Source organism: Macaca thibetana, chromosome 10 (genome assembly GCF_024542745.1).
Source record: "Macaca thibetana thibetana isolate TM-01 chromosome 10, ASM2454274v1, whole genome shotgun sequence".
Taxonomy (NCBI): domain Eukaryota; kingdom Metazoa; phylum Chordata; class Mammalia; order Primates; family Cercopithecidae; genus Macaca; species Macaca thibetana.
This window is the reverse complement of record NC_065587.1, coordinates 88,562,241-88,580,184: the sequence shown is the minus strand read 5'-3', so window position 1 is coordinate 88,580,184 and position 17,944 is coordinate 88,562,241. Positions and strand designations below refer to the sequence as shown.

The window sequence follows — 17,944 nt, the reverse complement described above, 5'->3', positions numbered from 1 at the left end:
TGATTGGTTCTTTCCTACAGCGTAGCCCAGAAATACAAGTCAATGACTTAACTGCTGTCCCACTGGAAATTCAAATAAAAACAAATGTGATTTTCTTAGAACTGCAGGAAAAACTGGCCACAGTGGACTTGATGATAGGTGGTATATTGGGCTCCACAGGGCACCTTCCTAAGAAATGTTCAAAGGCAACTTTGTACTCCATTTTCTTCTTCTTCTTCTTCTTCTTCTTCTTTTTTTTTTTGAGATGGAGTCTCGCTTTGTCACACAGGCTGGAGTGCAGGGGTGCAATCTCGCCTCACTGCAAGCTCCGCCTTCCGGGTTCACGCCATTCTCCTGCCTCAGCCTCCCGAGTAGCTGGGACTACAGGCGCCCGCCACCACGCCTGGCTAATTTTTTGTATTTTTAGTAGAGACGAGGTTTCACCGTGTTAGCCAGGATGGTCTCAATCTCCTGACCTCGTGATCCTCCCGCCTTGGCCTCCCAAAGTGCTGGGATTACAGGCGTGAGCCACCGCACCCGGCCCTTTTTGTTTGTTTGTTTATAGATGGAGTCTTGCTCTGTTGCCCAGGCTGGAGTGCAGTGGTGTGATCTTGGCTCACTGCAACCTCCGCCTCCCAGGTTCAAACGATTCTCCTGCCTCAGCCTCCTAAGTAGCTGGGATTACAGGTGCAGGCCACCACACCCAGCTAAGTTTTGTATTTTTGGTAGAGACAGGGTTTCGCCATGTTGGCCAGGCTAGTCTCAAGCTCCTGACCTCAAGTGATCCGCCCACCTCGGCCTCCCAAAGTGCTGGGATTATAGGCGTGAACCACCGTGGCAGGCCTCCATTTTCTTCTTTTGACTTGACTTTAAAATTTAACTGCTATGTAAGATACAGCTCCACTGTGCTTCCTGACCATCATAAGGTGGTAGTTATGGACTAGTCAATATTTAGGCTGATCTAGACAGTGCTTTGGGTTAAGGAGAGGTTTTGGATCATCCCTCTTAACAGGGGAAAATAAATATCTCAGCATCAGATGCAACCTGGAGGATGACAATCGGGCAATCTGGTGGGCTTAACTCTTGATCTACAGGGGACTTGAGGAGGTCCTTGCTCTCATCTGCCTCCTGTGGGTGGAGGTTATACAGGTTTGATCAAAACTGAGTAAATCATTTGAGAATTGAGATTGTCTGCAAAGCTTAACGATTAGGATTGATAATTGAGACCATCTGTGTCAACATAACTTAACTCTTTCTTCCAGGATCTTCTTGCCCAGAAAATTAAGGCTGTAAACCAATAAATAACTTCACTGTTTGCTGCGGGAAATGTCTACACAATAATTTGTCCTGGCAAACAATTTTGTTCACCTGGGAAAACAGCTCACTTATCAAACAAGGGTTTACTTGTCAAGAGCCACTTCAATATCCTAGTCTTGCTGTATCCACCAATCCCAAGCTATTGTGGCATAGACGTCACCGAAATCAAATTAGTTCTCCACCTTGAAAAATGCAGCTTGAAGGACTTGGACCTAGATCCCGGAATCCTATAAATCTGCCTCTTAATCTCCCCTGGCTTAGGCATGAATAAGACTGTGTCCTGGTGATGTTCTTCCTTATTTCAGTAAATCTCATGAACTTTGCTTTATCAGTAGGTTCTTCTGATGGACTTTTTTTGTAGAGTCAACAGTTGACACCATATATCAGTTTTGGTCTCTTGGAAACAGGAAACATACAAATAAATGTTAATAGATACTTCCATCCCATAAAGGTTGGTTAATTGTTAAACATAGTCACTTGTCCTCAGTAATAAAATCTCCTCCATCTTCCTCCTCTGGGGACAAGACCTGGTGTTGGAACACCTGCCTATGACAGATTTCAAGTGCATATTTTACTTCCATTTTTCTACCTTTTTAAACATAATTCTGTATTTTCAAAATTTTCTATACTGAGGATGCCTTAATTCGAGGGCGAATGAAAGGAAACAAAGCAAAAAGCCACAAGAGGGGAATTGATTCCCAAGTGTAAATTAGAAGCGACCACCAAGTCTTCATTAAATACACACACACAGAGTACATAAAACACCCATTTAAAATCTTATCTCATTAAGCTCGCAAGGTAATTTAGTCCCATTAACATCAATATGAACACAGAAGAGTTAGACAGTTGTAATCATGCTTTCTCGTTATCATAAGAAGCCTTTGGGGATGCTTGATAAAATATTCCAGAAAATAATATTTCATCATTCTAAGGTGAGGCCCAGGAAGCTGTTTTTGTTTTTGTTTTTGTTTTTGTTTTGGAGCCCTTCAGTGATTCATACAAACAAGCCAAGGAGAGAACACATGGACGACAGCACTGATTCACTGGAAAGCAAAGTCCAGCGTCCACCATAAAACCCTGCAGCTGGAAAAGGACAAACTGAGCAGCTCTCAGATAAAGACAGCCTCATCCGTCTTGCGCAGCGCGGCCCCTGTCCGTGCCCAAGTCCCGTGCCTGTATGAAAGCACTAAATCACAGACCCCGCAACCTGTTATAAGCCCTGGTAACAATCAGCGGCCAGGCTCAGGCAAGCTCCCTTAGCCGGCGCTGGCTGAGAGAGCAGACTTCCCTCAGCAGCTCCACGGAGCACCGCAGCTCCCAGGCTAAGGCAGCAAGCTGACGATTTGAGATCCCAATCAAGGCTTCTTTTACCTTAAAGAAACTTCCTCGCTTGTCCAGACCGCGGGCGCCCATGGTCCAAGCTGACATTTCCCCCAGCGGGGCTCCACTGCACGCCGGGGACTCCTGAAGGTAGAGACATTTTTAATGGTTAGTCCAGCCTGTAGGAAATTCCTTTCTAAGCCACAGAACACTCACAACAACAGTCCTGCCAAGATCTTTTTCCGTCAACAACACAGTGCCATTTATTTCTCACCAAGCCCTTACATCTCCCTTCAGCCCAATTTCCTGTCCCCACCAGCACAGTTCCTAGACGGCCCCACCTCGCCAGCCCACCTCCCACCGCTGCCGCTGACGTAGAAGGTCCTTGGGATTCCAGGAAGCATAATGATTACTTTGTGTTTGACCTCGCGCTGAAATGTGAATGGAACCAATATTAGATGTGCCCATCATCTGCTCTGAAAGCTTATAGATTGACTGTGGCTGATCACAGAGGGACAGCTGAAGAAGGAGGTTCTGTACATCCCAGGAAATCCTGCTGGAAGGGGGTGAGGTCATCCTTAGTTCTGCAGGCCTCTCCCCCAGGCAAGGTCAACAGAAGGGCACTGGGAAGTAATCGCTCTAGTTTTCCCTTAGAAATCAGAAATATTTGGATAAAATCCTGTCACTGTTTACAGGGATCAGTTCACGGAAGAGGACAACATGTAAACAGCTTCACAATCATCCAAAAAAGGGGAGTTGAACGTAGAGGAAAACTTAGAGGCAGGGTAACAACACGGTTCTGAATTCCAACTGCGGCTTTCGGGGCTTGGAATTTCCCCTGCTAGGGCATCAGATCCCAATAATTCTCCCCTTTGGGCCACAAAGCCTTCAACATTCAGTTCTAAGTTAAACATATATGCACCTCTGCCAGCTGACCTGGCTCAGGCCTTTGTGCATTAAAGGGAGCACCCCCAGACCCTTCCTTACCCAGTGACTGTCCCAGGATCTAGTATAAAACCACCCTGTCCTTCCTCATTCATCCCTTCTCGCCATGACATGCACAGGATGTAGCTCATGCCAACCGTGACGGACACAGAGGAGGGCCAGTGAAGGAAATAGTGAGACTGTCTCTTGCACCATCAAGGAATATTCAAAGTGGTTCAGCTGCAGGGCTGGGTAGGCACCGAAGCTAAGGCAGCTGCTGCTGCAGGTTCACTGAGGCTGTTTCATTATTAGCTGAGTGGCAGAGAGCCAGCGACACAAACAGGACATTGAGGGCGACGGTTAGGGATGTTTCAACAAGTGGAAAAGCATGAATTTATAGCTGAGAAGTGCATATGAGTGAGTGAGCAAGGATCTTTGCAGGGAGGTTTTTTTTCGGCCCCATGATTTGCCCCCTGCTTGCACTCACAGTGAGTGGTGATGACCTCTGCACGGAATCCCATCTAGAAAACAAGAATGACACAGAGCATCCCACCCCTCCTTCCAGAACCATCGTCTCTTTGTGTCATTGCTCCGTGCTGTGGCCACTTTAAAGATTCGACGGTGTCTTCTCTGTGTTTCTTTCCACTTGTGATCCTGCTGGGATGAAGGCCAACGTTCCAGAAACCTCCTGAGAAGGCAGTGTGTGATTTGCTGACTCTAGAAGTTCAGGTTCGGGGTTCATCACTCATTAGCAAAGGCCACAGGTTGCAGCGACTCCAGAAAGAAATCACAGTGCCGTGCTCAGAACTAGGGGCGGAATGGAGCCACCCTGTCACCTTGGGGAGCAAACCATGACCTGTTTAGACCCAGAAGCACACACATAAAAAAGCATACCCTGCTTTAAGCCAGGCCTAATGTCTGGAATTCTTTTTATGTCAGACTTTTTTTCGGCAGGGGATTTGATGTCACCTGGCAGTTCAGGAATTGCGAAAAGACAGCCAAGACTTCATTCCTCATCCAGACTTAAGTTTCTTTGTTCTGTTCTGAAGTTTTCCATATACAAACTCTTTCTGATGAGCCACGGCAGGCAGGGAATTTTGCCTATAGCATTGGAGCAGTTTAGGTTCCAGAAGTGTACTAGTTTATTTTAATTAGCTGCCTGAAACCTGCATGTGCACACTTTCACCTCCAGCAGTCCTCAGTTCACCATCCAGTTTGGATTCTGCTCAGGGCAGGCAGATCCATCACATTTCAAAAGATGCAGGTGGCATCTCTCCTTCATAAGCTGCTCCAAGAGGGAAATGAGAGCAGGTGACAGGAACACACTGCCAGGTGCAGCAGCACGTACCTCCCACAGGATTAAATGCTGGGGGCCATCCAATAGTTCAAGCAGACAGTACATAGCTCATATTATTTTTAAAAATAAAGTTCTTGATCAGAAAAATAAAGTTCTTGGTCTGTGCAGTGGCTCATGACCAGCATTTTGGGAAGCCAAGGTGGGAGAATCACTTGAACCCAGGAGTTTGAGACTAGTCTGGGCAACATAGCGAGACCTTGTCTCTACAAAAAATTAAAAAAAAAAAATTAGATGGGCGTGGTGGCATGCTCCTGTAGCCCCAGCTACTCAGGAGGGAGGATCACTTGAGCCCAGGAGGTTGAGGCTACAGTGAGCCATGATCACACCACTGCACTTCAGCCTAGGCGACAGAGTAACACTCTGTCTCAAAAAAAAAAAAAATAAAATAAAAAAAAAATAAAGAAAAGTTCTTAAGGGCCCCAAAGAAGTTCTGGTTTAAAATCTTTCCGTAGTAGCTATAGTTAGCTATAGTTTTCTTCCCCAAACCATAACCTTAGACACCTTGACTCAATATTGCCAGCAATCTAATACAATTTAAAACAATAACTTCTTTTCACCTGCGGTTCCCCATGCCTCCCCACAGATGTCACCCCAGCAGCTTCTTCCTAAAACCACCCCAGTAACAGGCTGGACTAAGAAACAAAAAGGGTACCGTAGTTTGAGAGGCTGTGAAATTCCTCCAGACTTGTACCGGTTGGAAGCGTGTTCTTTTCCTGGCTTCCCTGAAGGGTAAAGTGGATTCTTGAGAAAATGAGTCCAACACGTCTGGTAGATCTTTCCAGATACTAGCTAAAAGCTAGCAAAAAAAAAAAAAAAAAAAAGAGAAGAAGGAGGCAGCCCTCATAGGACTAAGGACACTGCAAACATTTGGGAGCTGCCAAGCCTTTTCAACAACACCACTGAAAGAATGTAAACGGAGCTGGTCGCTTTGGTCGGCACTAATGGACAAAGGCAGGAAGTGACTATTCCTCATTCTCCCAGAGACACCAGCCTCTGTCACTTTATAGTAAACTTAGTGGTGGCTTTCCGTGTGGCCCCAAGAGCGACCGCTGTGGTAAAGCAAAGTCTGTCCTTAAAAAACAGAAAGGATTCCTGCGTCCCTTGGCTGGGTTCCAGGCTGCGCTGCCTGCTTGCTATGTGAGACTGCTGGAGGCTGGTTCTCCAACCCATTCTACCGACAGCCACTGAGGCCAGGAGCTGAGGCCGCCACCTGGACCCTGGCTGTGGGCTGGCCGACTGGGGTTGAAACACAGAGTCCCCGATTTCCAGTTCACTGATCAATGGAACTGGGTTGAGTCACGGGCACTCTTCCAGTTTTTGCTGTGCTGGGCCACAGGCCAGATCTTGGCAAGATAGAGAGCTCGAGAAGCATTAAGGACAGGACTGTTCCCTCCTCTTCCCTCCCCGCTCGCCCCTTCCCCGCCCACCTCTACTCTCCCTTCTCCACCCTTCCCATCCCATCTCCTCTGCTCCTCTTTTCTTCTCTTAATTTCTTTAGTCCAAAGTGACGTTCCTATTTTGAGTCAAGGATTTTATTTTATTAATTGACCAGTAAAAATTGTATATATTTATGGTATACAACATGACATCTTGAAATACATAGGTATACATATTGCAGAATGGCTAAGTGAAGCTAATTAACATATGTATTACCTCATATGCTTTTTACTTGTCCTGAGTGCACTTGCGCACTTAAAATCTCCTCTCTTTGAAAATTTTCTTTTCTTTTCTTTTTACTTTTTTTTTTGGGAGGGGTGGGGGACAGGGTCTTACTTTGTTGCCCAGGCTGCAGTGCAGTGGCATGATCTCAGCTCACTGCAGCTTCCACCTCCAGGGTTCAAGGGATTCTCCTGCCTCAGCCTCCCAAGTAGCCAGGATTACAGGCGTGCACCATCATGCCTGGCTAATTTTTGTATTTTTTGGTAGATATGGGGTTTTACCACGTTGGCCAGGCTGGTCTTGAACTCCTGACCTCAAGTGATCTGCCTGCCTCGGCCTCCCAAAGTGTTGGGATTATAGGCATGAGCCACTGCGCCCGGCCGCAATTTTCAAATATGCAATACATTGGTTTTGACTACAGTCACCGTGTTGCACAATACAGCTCTTGGACTTATTCCTCCTTCTGAACTGAAAGTTTGTATCCTTTGACCAACATCAGCCCAATCTCTTCTCCCCTTGCCCCCACCCCAGCTTTCTATTTTATCCTATTTTATTTACTTTAGGTTACAAGTGCAAACCCACAAGAGAAGCAGCAAAAGCAATTATATTGGATTCCACTACTCACAGGTCTGACTTAAAAGACACTTAGGGTACTCAAGTCCTGGATTCTCGAATCCGCACTGCCTGAGGTTGGCTATAGAAGCTTTCTAATCACAGCCTTCAGTTTCTCTTTCTAGCTGTTGAATGAGGCGAGGCAGCACTGACTTCAGTCTCAGTAAACAAGACCTCGTTACTGTAATTATTTTACAGTCAAATTGACCAAAATAGGAAAAAGTGACTCACCCTAGGGGACCTGTCAGGTCAAGTCCGAATCTAAGAAATGTATCTCACTTTTTTGCCTGGCCCCTTAATGAGCTCCCAGGGAGACAGGTCATCTCTCCTTTTAATGCTTTTTGTTTTTTTCTAAGAGAGGTAGGAGGAAGTGGAGGTGGCTGTGTATCTGGGTCCAGGGAAGTTCTCTGAATATTTCCATAATTATCTTTGTATTACCCAATATTTTACACGTTGGACAGAAAAATGTTATTCCAGGATCGGACTTGACAATTTGAACTATGTGAATTAAAAGAAATTTTTCAAGTGTCTTGGATCACTGCTTGACACAGGTTTTCCCTTGCCGAACAGTCATTTTTTAAAAAAATGTTAAGTTTGAAGGTCACGAAAACTTTTCATTGAAAAGAGAAGCTAATTTATGAGAAAGAAAGAAGTCATATGCAAAGAACTGTATTCCCAGCCCCCTTACTCAGCAACAGTGTTTTAATTTTAATTTTAATTATTGTTTTTGAGACAGGGTCTCACTCTGTTGCCCAGGCTGTAGTGCATTGCTGCAGTCACGGTCACTGCACCTCGACCTCCTGGGCTAAAGTGATTCTCCCGCCTCAGTCTCCCAAAAGCTGAGACTACCAGTGTGTGCCACCACATTCAACTCATCTTTTTATTTTTATTCTGTAGAGACCAGGTCTCCCTCCCTATGTTGCCCAGGCTGGTCTCAAACTCCTGGCCTCAAGCAATCCTTCCACCTTGGCTTCCCAAAGTGCTGGGATTACAGGAGTAAACCACTAAGCCTGGTTCTAATCCTATTTAAAAACTATTGTTGGCCGAGTGCTGTGGCTCATGCCTGTATCCCGATAATCCTAAGCACTTTAGGAGGCCAAGGCAGAAGGATTGCTTGAGGCCAGGAGTTTGAGACCAGCCTGGACAATATAGTGAGACCCTATCTTTAACATAAAAAAATTAAAAAGTATTTAAAAAATGGAATTAGGAACAATATCCAGTGCCTCAATTTTGCTGAGAGTAACCTTTTTTTTTTTTTTTTTTTAACAAGGTGCTGTGGAGTGGGGTGGGTAAAACTGATTTCTGCCACTTACAGGACTGGCCTGTAAATGGGGCTAATTCCATTGGAAGTCCATCCCTTCTTTCCTTGGAAAACTGGTTCGCAAACTCATAGAAACTCTCACCACGTCCACACCACAGAAGCCCTGCTGGTGCCCATGTAGCTACTGGCCATGTGGCCACCCGAGGGCAACAGGCAGCTCCTCTGCTGGTTAGAAAGTCCTCCTTTTCTGGCTGGACATGGTGGCCCATGCCTGTAATCCCAGCACTTTGGGAGGCTGAGATGGGAGGATCACTTGAGGTCAGGAGTTCAAGATCAGCCCAGGCAACATAGGGAGACCCTGTCTCTACAAATAATAATAAAAGCATGAGCCAGGCATGGTGGTGTGTGCCTAGGGTCCCAGCTACTTGGGAAGCTGAAGCAGGAGGACTGCCTGAGCCCAGGAAGTCAAAGGTGCTGGGAGCCATTATCGCTCCACTGCACTCCAGCCTGGGTAACAGAGTGAGACCAGGGGAAAAAAAAAGTCCTCCCTTTATAGAGTAGGAAACTTCTCTCATCTCCTAGCCAATGCCCTCGTTTTTCCCCTTGGGCCATTTAAGAATTAGCCTCCTGCGGCATCCTTCTTCCCCACCCCTGCAGGCATCCCTTATTCCTCTCTTGACTGATGACTTCTCCTGCACCCGTGGCCCAGGCCTCAGGGCTGATGGACTCTACTCACTTGGAATATGACTGAGCATGGAAAGAGGGGTAGCTATCCCTTGGCTCCCACAAGGTCATTGAAAAGTCTATATACAGTTGACCCTTGAACAATGGATGGGGTAAGGGTTATGAGCCCCCGAGCTGTCAAAAATCTGAGTACAACTTTTAACTCCCCAAAACTTAACTACAAAGAGCCTACGATTGATCAGAGAAGCCTTGCTGATAACACAAACAGCCAATTAACACATATGTTATGCATTCATAAGATATTTAGCATTTTCTTAATTTGTTCAGTATTTCTAGGCTACACAACTTCTGTGTTTTTTTCAGATTGGTGCAAATCTCCCCCAGAAGTGTTTATTGAAAAAATTTGTGTATACATGGACTAGTGCAGTTTGAAAACCTATGTTGTTCAAGGGTCAACAATATTTCCAAACCTCCTCACTCGAAAAGCTCCACGTGATCAGTGGTCACACAACAAACGCGTGCAGTAACTTCATACGATACAATGCAGAAGTGTCATAAGCCAGCTCAGCTCTTAATCCACAGAATCCCATGGACAAAGAAGCCACACACTCTGGGACTTCCTCAGGGTCTACTCATCAACCTGTTAGCACTTGAGTTTAGAGCTTTCTTTTCCAAGGTTCTCTGTCTATGATGGTAAAAGAGTCTATGTAGGTGATTATTTTTCATTAGAGGTTGTAATCTGGCAGCTTTTGGATTGAGTCCACACTGCAGACACAATATATTAAGTAATGCATTTATTTATTTATTTATTTATTTATTTATTTATTTATTTATTTTGAGACAGAGTCTTGCTCTGTTGCCCAGACTGGAGTGCAGTGGCGCCATCTTGGCTCACTGCAACTTCTACCTCCGGGGTTCAAGTGATTCTTGTGCCTCAGCCTCCCAGGTAGCTGGGACTACAGGTGTGCACCACCATGCCCAGCTAATTTTTGTATTTATAGAAGAGACAGGGTTTCACCGTGTTGGCTGGACTGCTCTTGAACTCCTGGCCTCAAGTGATCTGCCAGCCTTGGCCTCCCAGTGCTGGGATAACGGGTGTGAACCGTTGTGCCCTGCCTGCATTTAAAATGTTTCTAAATTAACTGTCTCCAGATCCCAAGACAGAGATTCATGCCCAGGTAGTTTCTCAGTGGTGACTTCAGGTAACACTTGTAGGGTATGGGATTGTGACAAAGGGAAGGGAGGGCAACCAATACAAGGTGCATAACCAAGCAAGGAACCACTGTGAGCAGTGGACTCTAGTCCCTCAGGGGAGCCCTGGGAGTCAGTGACAGCCATGCATCCGAACTGTCTCAAGTGAGGCAAGTGGAGAGCTGGGGTATTTGTCCACCAACTCTCCTGAGTCATTGACTGAGAGCTGCTTCCAGAGGGTCTTAGTTCACCAGAACTTCCAGCAAGTCCCTGCATGGGTAGAATGGGCTGTAGCAGCCAAAGAGAGCCCTCATATAAAGGTGGCAGCTGGCAATCAGGGCAGCGTGCATGGGGATGCTATATCCAGGAATATGCGAAGGACTGGGTGCAGTTGGCCACTTTACAAAATCAGAACACTGCACATCAAATGTAGATGTCAGGCTTCTCTGGCCACCCTGAGTTATCCTTCCAGTATGGCCCCAGATGGCTCACTCTGAGGATTCTGTTAGGCAGAATGCAGGTCCTTCCAGTTGACCAGGGCCTGTGGACCTGCTCTCCTCACTCAGATGCCCTGTGTGAGTGAAAGGGACTCACCCCTGTGCCCGATCTGTAGCAGGTGTGATTCTGCCCGGCCCTACCATCAACTGATTGGACTGGGGATGGACAATGGCCCAGACTAGAGTTAAGAGTCACAGAGTAAGTGCTTATGCCTGAAAGCTGGATTTGAAACTGAAGGAAACTAAAATATTTCACCCCAAAATATACTTCTTTGACATCTTTCAAGATGGCTATTCAGAAGGGCTGGAAATCTAAGAATAGCTAAAAAGCTGTCTTTTCTGGGGATGCAGCCAGGTTTCCTCTGAGGTCCTCCCCTGTCCAGATGTAGGAAAGATGAACTGAGAGGCTGGCACCATCAAAGGTGGGAAAGAACCATTTCCCATCTCTTCTTTCTGAGAGCTGCTACCTGGGAGGTTTCCTCTGCCTGATGAGACCACCTTTGCTAGCCAGGCCTCCTCTTCTGCCCCTCTCATCACCTATTTTGCCACCATCCAAAATCCATTCTTTCTGTAACCTCGAGATGGCATACAAGCTTCTGAGCCCCATAGCGGGGTGGGGGTGACCACTCTGTAGTTCTCCCTTGGGCATGTTAATAAATGTTTGTGCCATTTCTCCTCTTAACCTGCCTTTTGTCGGTCAGTCTTTCATCCAGCCTTCAGAGAGTGAAGGGGAAATTTCTCCTTGGCTCCTACAAACTCATATGACAGCTCAATTTATGGGGAACAGATACCTTGAGTGAATAGATATGAGAGACCATTGGACCACAGGATGTGTGTGGCAGTGGTGAAGGTTAAATGTGCAATGAAGAGTCTTGAGCCTTTTGGATAGACTTATATTCCCTTCCATCAAACGCATTTTGACCAGGACAGCATCCGAAGGATGAAGGACACCCTGAGTTCTCAGAGGCAGGCAGAACTTTGAGATGTTTACTATCATCCAATCAGATGTTTACTTCAAAGATCTTGGAATCAACTAAAGCCCACACTGATAAAGAAGAAGCCCACCAAACCAAAACAGTACTTGCAGCTGTCACCTCTGACGGGGTTTCTTAGATGAATACAGTAGAGGGAGACCTGTGGACCATCTGAGGGAAGATGCTTCAACTTAGGGATGACGAAGATGGACAAGAGCCATACTTTGATTTCTCCTGTCACCCTGCAAAGGTGAGTGGAGGCTTTGCTATGTTTCCCCCTCTCTCTCTTTTTAAGTTTCTGACTTGAATGAAATGCAATTAATTCTGTTTTTCTGATTGTGGGGCAGTTACGGACTGTTGTAAAAATGTTTTTACGTTGTTATTTATATCTGGTCTTTGTGACCTCAAAGGATATTTTAACTTCATGTTTAATAAACACTGATATTTAAATTGGAATTATACCAATATTGATAATTTTCATGGAGAACGTATTTTCCCAAGCAAACCATCTTAACTCATTGGTCCTTTCTCTTAAACAGTACAGTTAAATTGCTTAAAACTTTTCTGAGTTCTATTTTAATTTTGTATCTTTCTTCTTTTCTAATATAAGAACTTAAAGCTGTTAAGGATTCTATGTTTTGTTTTAAAAACTTTATAGTTTTAGCTTTTTTTTATTTTTTTGAGATGGAGTTTCACTCTTGTTGCCCAGGCTGGAGTGCAGTGGCACGGTCTCAGCTCACCGTAACCTCCACCTCCCGAGTTCAAACGATTCTCCTACCTCAGCCTCCCGAGTAGCTGGGATTACAGGCGCCCACCACCACACCTGGCTAATTTTGTATTTTTAGTAGAGATGGGGTTTTGCCATGTTGGTCAGGCTGGTCTTGAACTCCTGACCTCAGGTGATCTGCCTGCCTTGGCCTCCCAAAGTGCTGGGATTACAGGTGTGAGCCACCGCACCCGATCAGTTTTAGCTTTTATGCATAGATCTATGATCCATCTCAAATTAATTTTTGTGTGTGGTATGAAGGTTGAGAGTCTGTTTTTTCATAAAGCTATTCAGTTAATTTTAATTTTATAGAAAATAGTTTCAGGAATGAATACTTCCCTTGTAAACTTTGTAAAAGAGAAGTGATAGATCCAAAGTATTTTTGTCTTCATGAAACTTTACCGTTGAAGGTTCCTGCCCTGTGAGGTGTTGGCTGTTTTCATTATTTCTATGAAGTTCCAAATTTTCTCGGTTACATTTGGAATGTCCGAATTTTGTAAGATTGATGCTTCTGTCACTTTTTAGTACATAACAAGTGTGACTGTCCACAGTTAGGGACAGCTGTCATCAGGTTTTCTTCTATCAGTATCATTTTTCTCAGACCAAGTTTTTTTCACTTTCCAAAATTACAAACAAGATATAATTCATCAATTCATGTTTGGATCTATCACAAATTCTGTTGAGTGCATCTTCACCCATTTCATTATGAAATGGCTACAATACTAGTGATTTTGTAATTCTTAGACAGTCAGTAAGGAAAGTAGAAGCAATTCCACAGAAACTCTAGGAATATTCTTTGGCCCAGCAATGGAGTACTGAAATTCTAAACATAATACTGTTTATTCTATCAATGTTTTTGTTTTGTTTACTAACAGCCTATGTCATCAGTGGAGTAAAGAACTAAACAAAGTCCGCATGGTTACATAAAAATGTCCTGGGTCTATTGGCCGGTGTGGTGGTGCATACCTGTAACTCCAGCTGCTACTTGGGAGGCTGAAGAGGGAGGATCTCTTGAGCCCAGGAGATTGAGGCTGCGGTGAGCTCAGACTGCACCCACTGCACTCCAGCCTGGGTGACCCTGTGAGGGGCTCTGTCTCTATTTAAAAATAAATCAATAAAATACAATGTTCTGGGTCGAAATGTTATGACAACCAGTGCTATGAAGGAAAAAGAGAGGAACATCATCCCTATATAATAAATTAGCCTCTAGGATACATCTTGCCTGGAATCTTACGTACTCATTTGCTTCTTTTCCTTCATTTTGACCATGAATATGCTGATGTCTTTCCAAACTTTCCCCTTCACCATTAGGGTGTTGACCCTTCTCTTTATTTAGTGATGGGCAGGAAAATGTTTAACAACTGGCTTTCTGGGAAATAAAAGCCGTGAGTTTTAGCATTTGGCTATTTTGTGGTGTAAATACTCCCATCATGGCTGGTTTCAAGCTACCAGTGTGACATCAACAGACTTGGAAAATGCATGAAAATCTAACAAACAGCTCTAGTGAGCAGGGAGAACCAATTCCAGGTCACCACTATATTTAATTCACCAATTCTAAACCACAAGGTCTCCGAAGAGGTGGATTTTATTTGATTCTTCATACACTTAAGTAATAAAAGATAGCAAAAGTAAGAAACTAGATCTCCAGACTGAAACCAGTGCTTTATCCATGAAACCACATTATTTGTCACTAGTAGGACATAAAATATTTCTGGCTCTTATCTTAACCAAGTGAAATGCTGCCATCGGGAATAGTTAAAGGAAGCCATATGTTCGGTCTGTTATTTTAGACTTAGTGGGTTCCATTTCTATGGAGGTTGAAGAGGAGAAGAAGAAAAGATCTTCCTTTATGGAACCAGACATTAGAGATCTCATCTGCTTGTTCACAGTAGCGTCTTTAATACCTTACGTGCTGCCTGGTACGTATGTGCTCAGTAAATGTTTGCTGAATGAGTAAGCGCATAGGATTTTACAAAGAAGTCATCCAGGCTGAAAAGGGTTTTTAAAGAATGACTTTTTCAGCTAGGTGCGGCAGCTAACATCTATAATCTCAGCATTTTGGGAGACCAAGGCAGGAGGATCGCTTGAGCCCAGCAACACAGCAAAACCTCATCTCTACAAAAAATTAGCCGGGCATGGTGGCATATATCTGTGGTCCCAGCCACTCAGGAGGATGAGGTGGAAGAATCGCTTGAGCCTGGAAGGTCAAGGCTGCATTAGTCATGCAACTGCACTCCTGCTTAGGTAACAGAGTGAGACACTGTCTCAAAAAAAAAAAAAAAAAAAAAAAAAAACCAAGAATGACTTCCTCTAAAGCATAAGATGATAGGAAGAACCACGCTTATCTTTAAGAATCACTAGATCAGATAAAATGCCAACAACACACATACCATGCTGTAAACTCACAAAACATGCTGGAAAAAACTTTTTTTTTTTTTTTGGGACAGAGTCTCACTCTGTTGCCCAGGCTGGAGTGCAGTGGCGCGATCTCGGCTCACTGCAATCTCCACCTTCCCGGTTCAAGCAATTCTCTTGCTGCCTCAGTCACCAGCTGAGATCACAGGTGTGCACCACCATGACCAGCTGATTTTTGTAATTTTATTAGAGACAGAGTTTTGCCATGTTGGCCAGGCTGGTCTCAAACTCCTGGCCTCAAGTGATCTGACCGCCTCGGCCTTCCAAAGTGCTGGAATGGCATGAGCCACTGCACCTGGCCTGGAAAAAAAAATATATTTTTTTCATATCACTTTGAAATACCAAAGAAATAAAAGAGTCTAGGGAGTCTATGTGTTCTCTCTGTTGTTGGATTTTTCTTACAGAGTTCTATGATCTGAAGATCTTTCCTCTCTCTATAGCATACAAACCTACTTTGCTCCCTACAAGTCCCTAGCCAATCATGTTTCTCAACCCTTTCATTTTTACACGAATTGCAATTCTAGAGAAGTCTCTGGGTGTTTGTCCAAGACAACACATCAGCATTGAAGATCACACAATGAAAAAAGTCCACGGGAACAAGTGCAAAACTCCCAGTGAAATATATCTACCACTGAAGCAAACTGACCACACTGCATGTTTGTGCATGTCCTTGCATCCACGTGCTGTAGGATTAGAGCCTTAAAATTCCCATGCTTTCTCTTAGGAAGTGGGTTGGAGAACAGATGGCCTCCTCTGAAGAATGTCTTCCTTGTAAGCCCACAGATTCCCTGTGGACAGTCAGCGGAAGCACAGTGGCTAATATCAAAATAACAACATACCATGACACCTTCTATACATGGTAAATGTGCTAATAATATGTATTAATATTTAATACCATCACACAACCAGACTCCAGAAATTAGCAAGGGAAAAGCATAAAGAAAGAAACAGTTCTCCAAAATAACTTAGTATTTTGTGTGTCTGTGAAAGAGTCATGAAAATCCACGTAATGCTTTCAGACATATCTGTCGCGATCACCAAAAGGTGGTTTTGGTGGCGGCAATTGTGCCTCAGAAGTTCAGGCATCTTTAAAAGTCTGTCTTGGCTGACAAATGGCATTCAGGTTTTTTTTTTGTTAGGAGTGACAAGGACATAGGATATTTCACAAATCCAGTTTCCTATTATTCAGTTTTGCAGTATTTGCAACTACCAAAAAATTTCTGCTAGGTTCTGCAGGTTCTCTGAAGCTTAGGGTTTTCCTCTCAATGGTCTACCTCACCCTATCCTCTTGTTCAGACGTCTGACTCCTTCCCATGGCAGTGGTGTCAGACAGGGCAGGTGTGGTTAGCGTGGAGCCCAAGGTACAGGGGAGGAAGCAGGATTAGCGCTTATCCATTGAGACTATTTGAGGGTGGGTACAAACTCATGTCCGAGAGAGACTGCTTTGGGTCATAATGATAGCCAAAGAGTCAGATTATGGAGAACAGAGTAAAGCATGGAGGGTCATGCGGGCCCGTGGATGGATGGCCTGAGCGGACAGTAGAGACAGCGCCATTGCCCGTGTCTGGGTTTTCATGCCACCCATGAGGATGCAGGGTGGACACTGACATTTTCAGGGACTGAGGCAAGAGGACAGATGGAAGTTCACATATACTTTATGTCTCAATATTAAGAAATTACACATCAAGAGAACAAACTGTTAACTAAAATATGTTCTATTCTCCTACCATGACACACGTGCCTTTATGAGGACTTGGGAAACCTGGTTTACATTTAAAATTCTCAGACTTGTCAGTGTTTTGTCCCTGAACATGGGGACATGGGGTGACCCTGAACCTGCCTCAAGGTTTGTTACCTCTCTTCTACCTCCACTAGCTCTGGGGATACCCCATCCTTGATGTCCAAGCACTGTGCATCCTTCATTCCCTCCCACACTTTTCAGCCTACAGATGCTACTCCAGGAGCAGAGTGAGCCCGTGGGCCCAGGGGCTTGGGAGACAGCCTGCCAGGCAGTGGAAGCAGGCTTGGGCCATGCGTGCAGAGATTCCAGAGCTTTGGGCATTGCGAGCATGGGTGAGGCAGTGAGGGGATGTGGGCCCAAGACTGGCACAACTGGTTTGCTCCAAAAATTTCTCCTTCCACGAGGAGGAATGAGGCTAGGATAGGAAAAAGTACACATCTCAAGTGTTAGGGGACTACTGGGTGGCAAGTAGGACCATCTTAGGGCTCACAACTGAATGGACACAGCTTCCGCTACTATTTTTCTTTTTTGAGACAGTCTTACTCTGTCGCCCAGACTAGAATGCACTGGGATAATCATGGCTCATGGCAGCCTCAACCTCCCAGGCTCAAGTGATCCTCCCACCTCAGCCTCTCCAGTAGCGGGGACTACAGGTGTACATCACCACACTTGGATAATTTTTTGACTTTTTTGTAGAGACAGGGGTCTCTACAGTTGTCCAGTCTAGTCTTGAAGTCCTGGGCTCAAGTGATTCTCACGCTTCAGCCTCCCAAAGTGCTGAGATGACAGGCATGAACGATTGTGCCCAGCCCCACCACTGCTTTTGGTCCTCTCCCATCCTCCATCCATTCCTGGTTTGCAGAAGCATAAGGTTCGGTCCTGTGTGGGCCTAGTTACATCGCTGTGGTACTTGCAGAAAGCAGGTGGGCTAAGGTTCAACAGCCCTATTGCAATCTAATTTCTCTCTAGCTCTGAATTCCAGCGAAGAGGTCAGGCTCTCTCTTGAGAAGCATCCTGGCTCTTGTGCTCCTTCCTCTGCCTTATGATTCTTTCACGGGGCGAGTCTACAACACTCTAACCCTGCACTATGAACCCACTGTCTTAGACTCCTGAAATCTCGTTCTCAATTCTAAACCAGATGCCCTTCCCCTCCAAACATTCTTGTCTTGGGAGTCAAAACGTATCCAGTAAGCACTGAAAACTACCTCTGCCTTGTGTCTGAGATATGCACACTTTCTCTGGGGCTG

At 45.0% G+C, this 17,944-nt stretch overlaps 2 protein-coding genes across 8 annotated transcripts in view; both read right to left on the bottom strand.

The window, feature by feature from the left end:
• NAA20 (N-alpha-acetyltransferase 20, NatB catalytic subunit) overlaps nt 1-17,944 on the bottom strand; it is a 710,789-nt gene that overhangs the window by 147,039 nt on the left and 545,806 nt on the right. The window lies entirely within an intron of this gene.
• RIN2 (Ras and Rab interactor 2) overlaps nt 1-17,944 on the bottom strand; it is a 252,085-nt gene that overhangs the window by 113,375 nt on the left and 120,766 nt on the right. For 3 of the 7 annotated variants that reach the window (XM_050805778.1, XM_050805780.1, XM_050805785.1), the window contains one exon: nt 2,668-2,760. In XM_050805778.1, the coding sequence (XP_050661735.1) occupies nt 2,668-2,724 (57 nt within the window). In that variant the 5' untranslated portion in view covers nt 2,725-2,760. Of the gene's footprint in view, nt 1-2,667; nt 2,761-2,970; nt 5,118-5,549; nt 6,136-17,944 lie in introns of those variants that run through there. The other 4 variants (XM_050805777.1, XM_050805779.1, XM_050805781.1 and 1 more) reach the window with 4 other exon arrangements.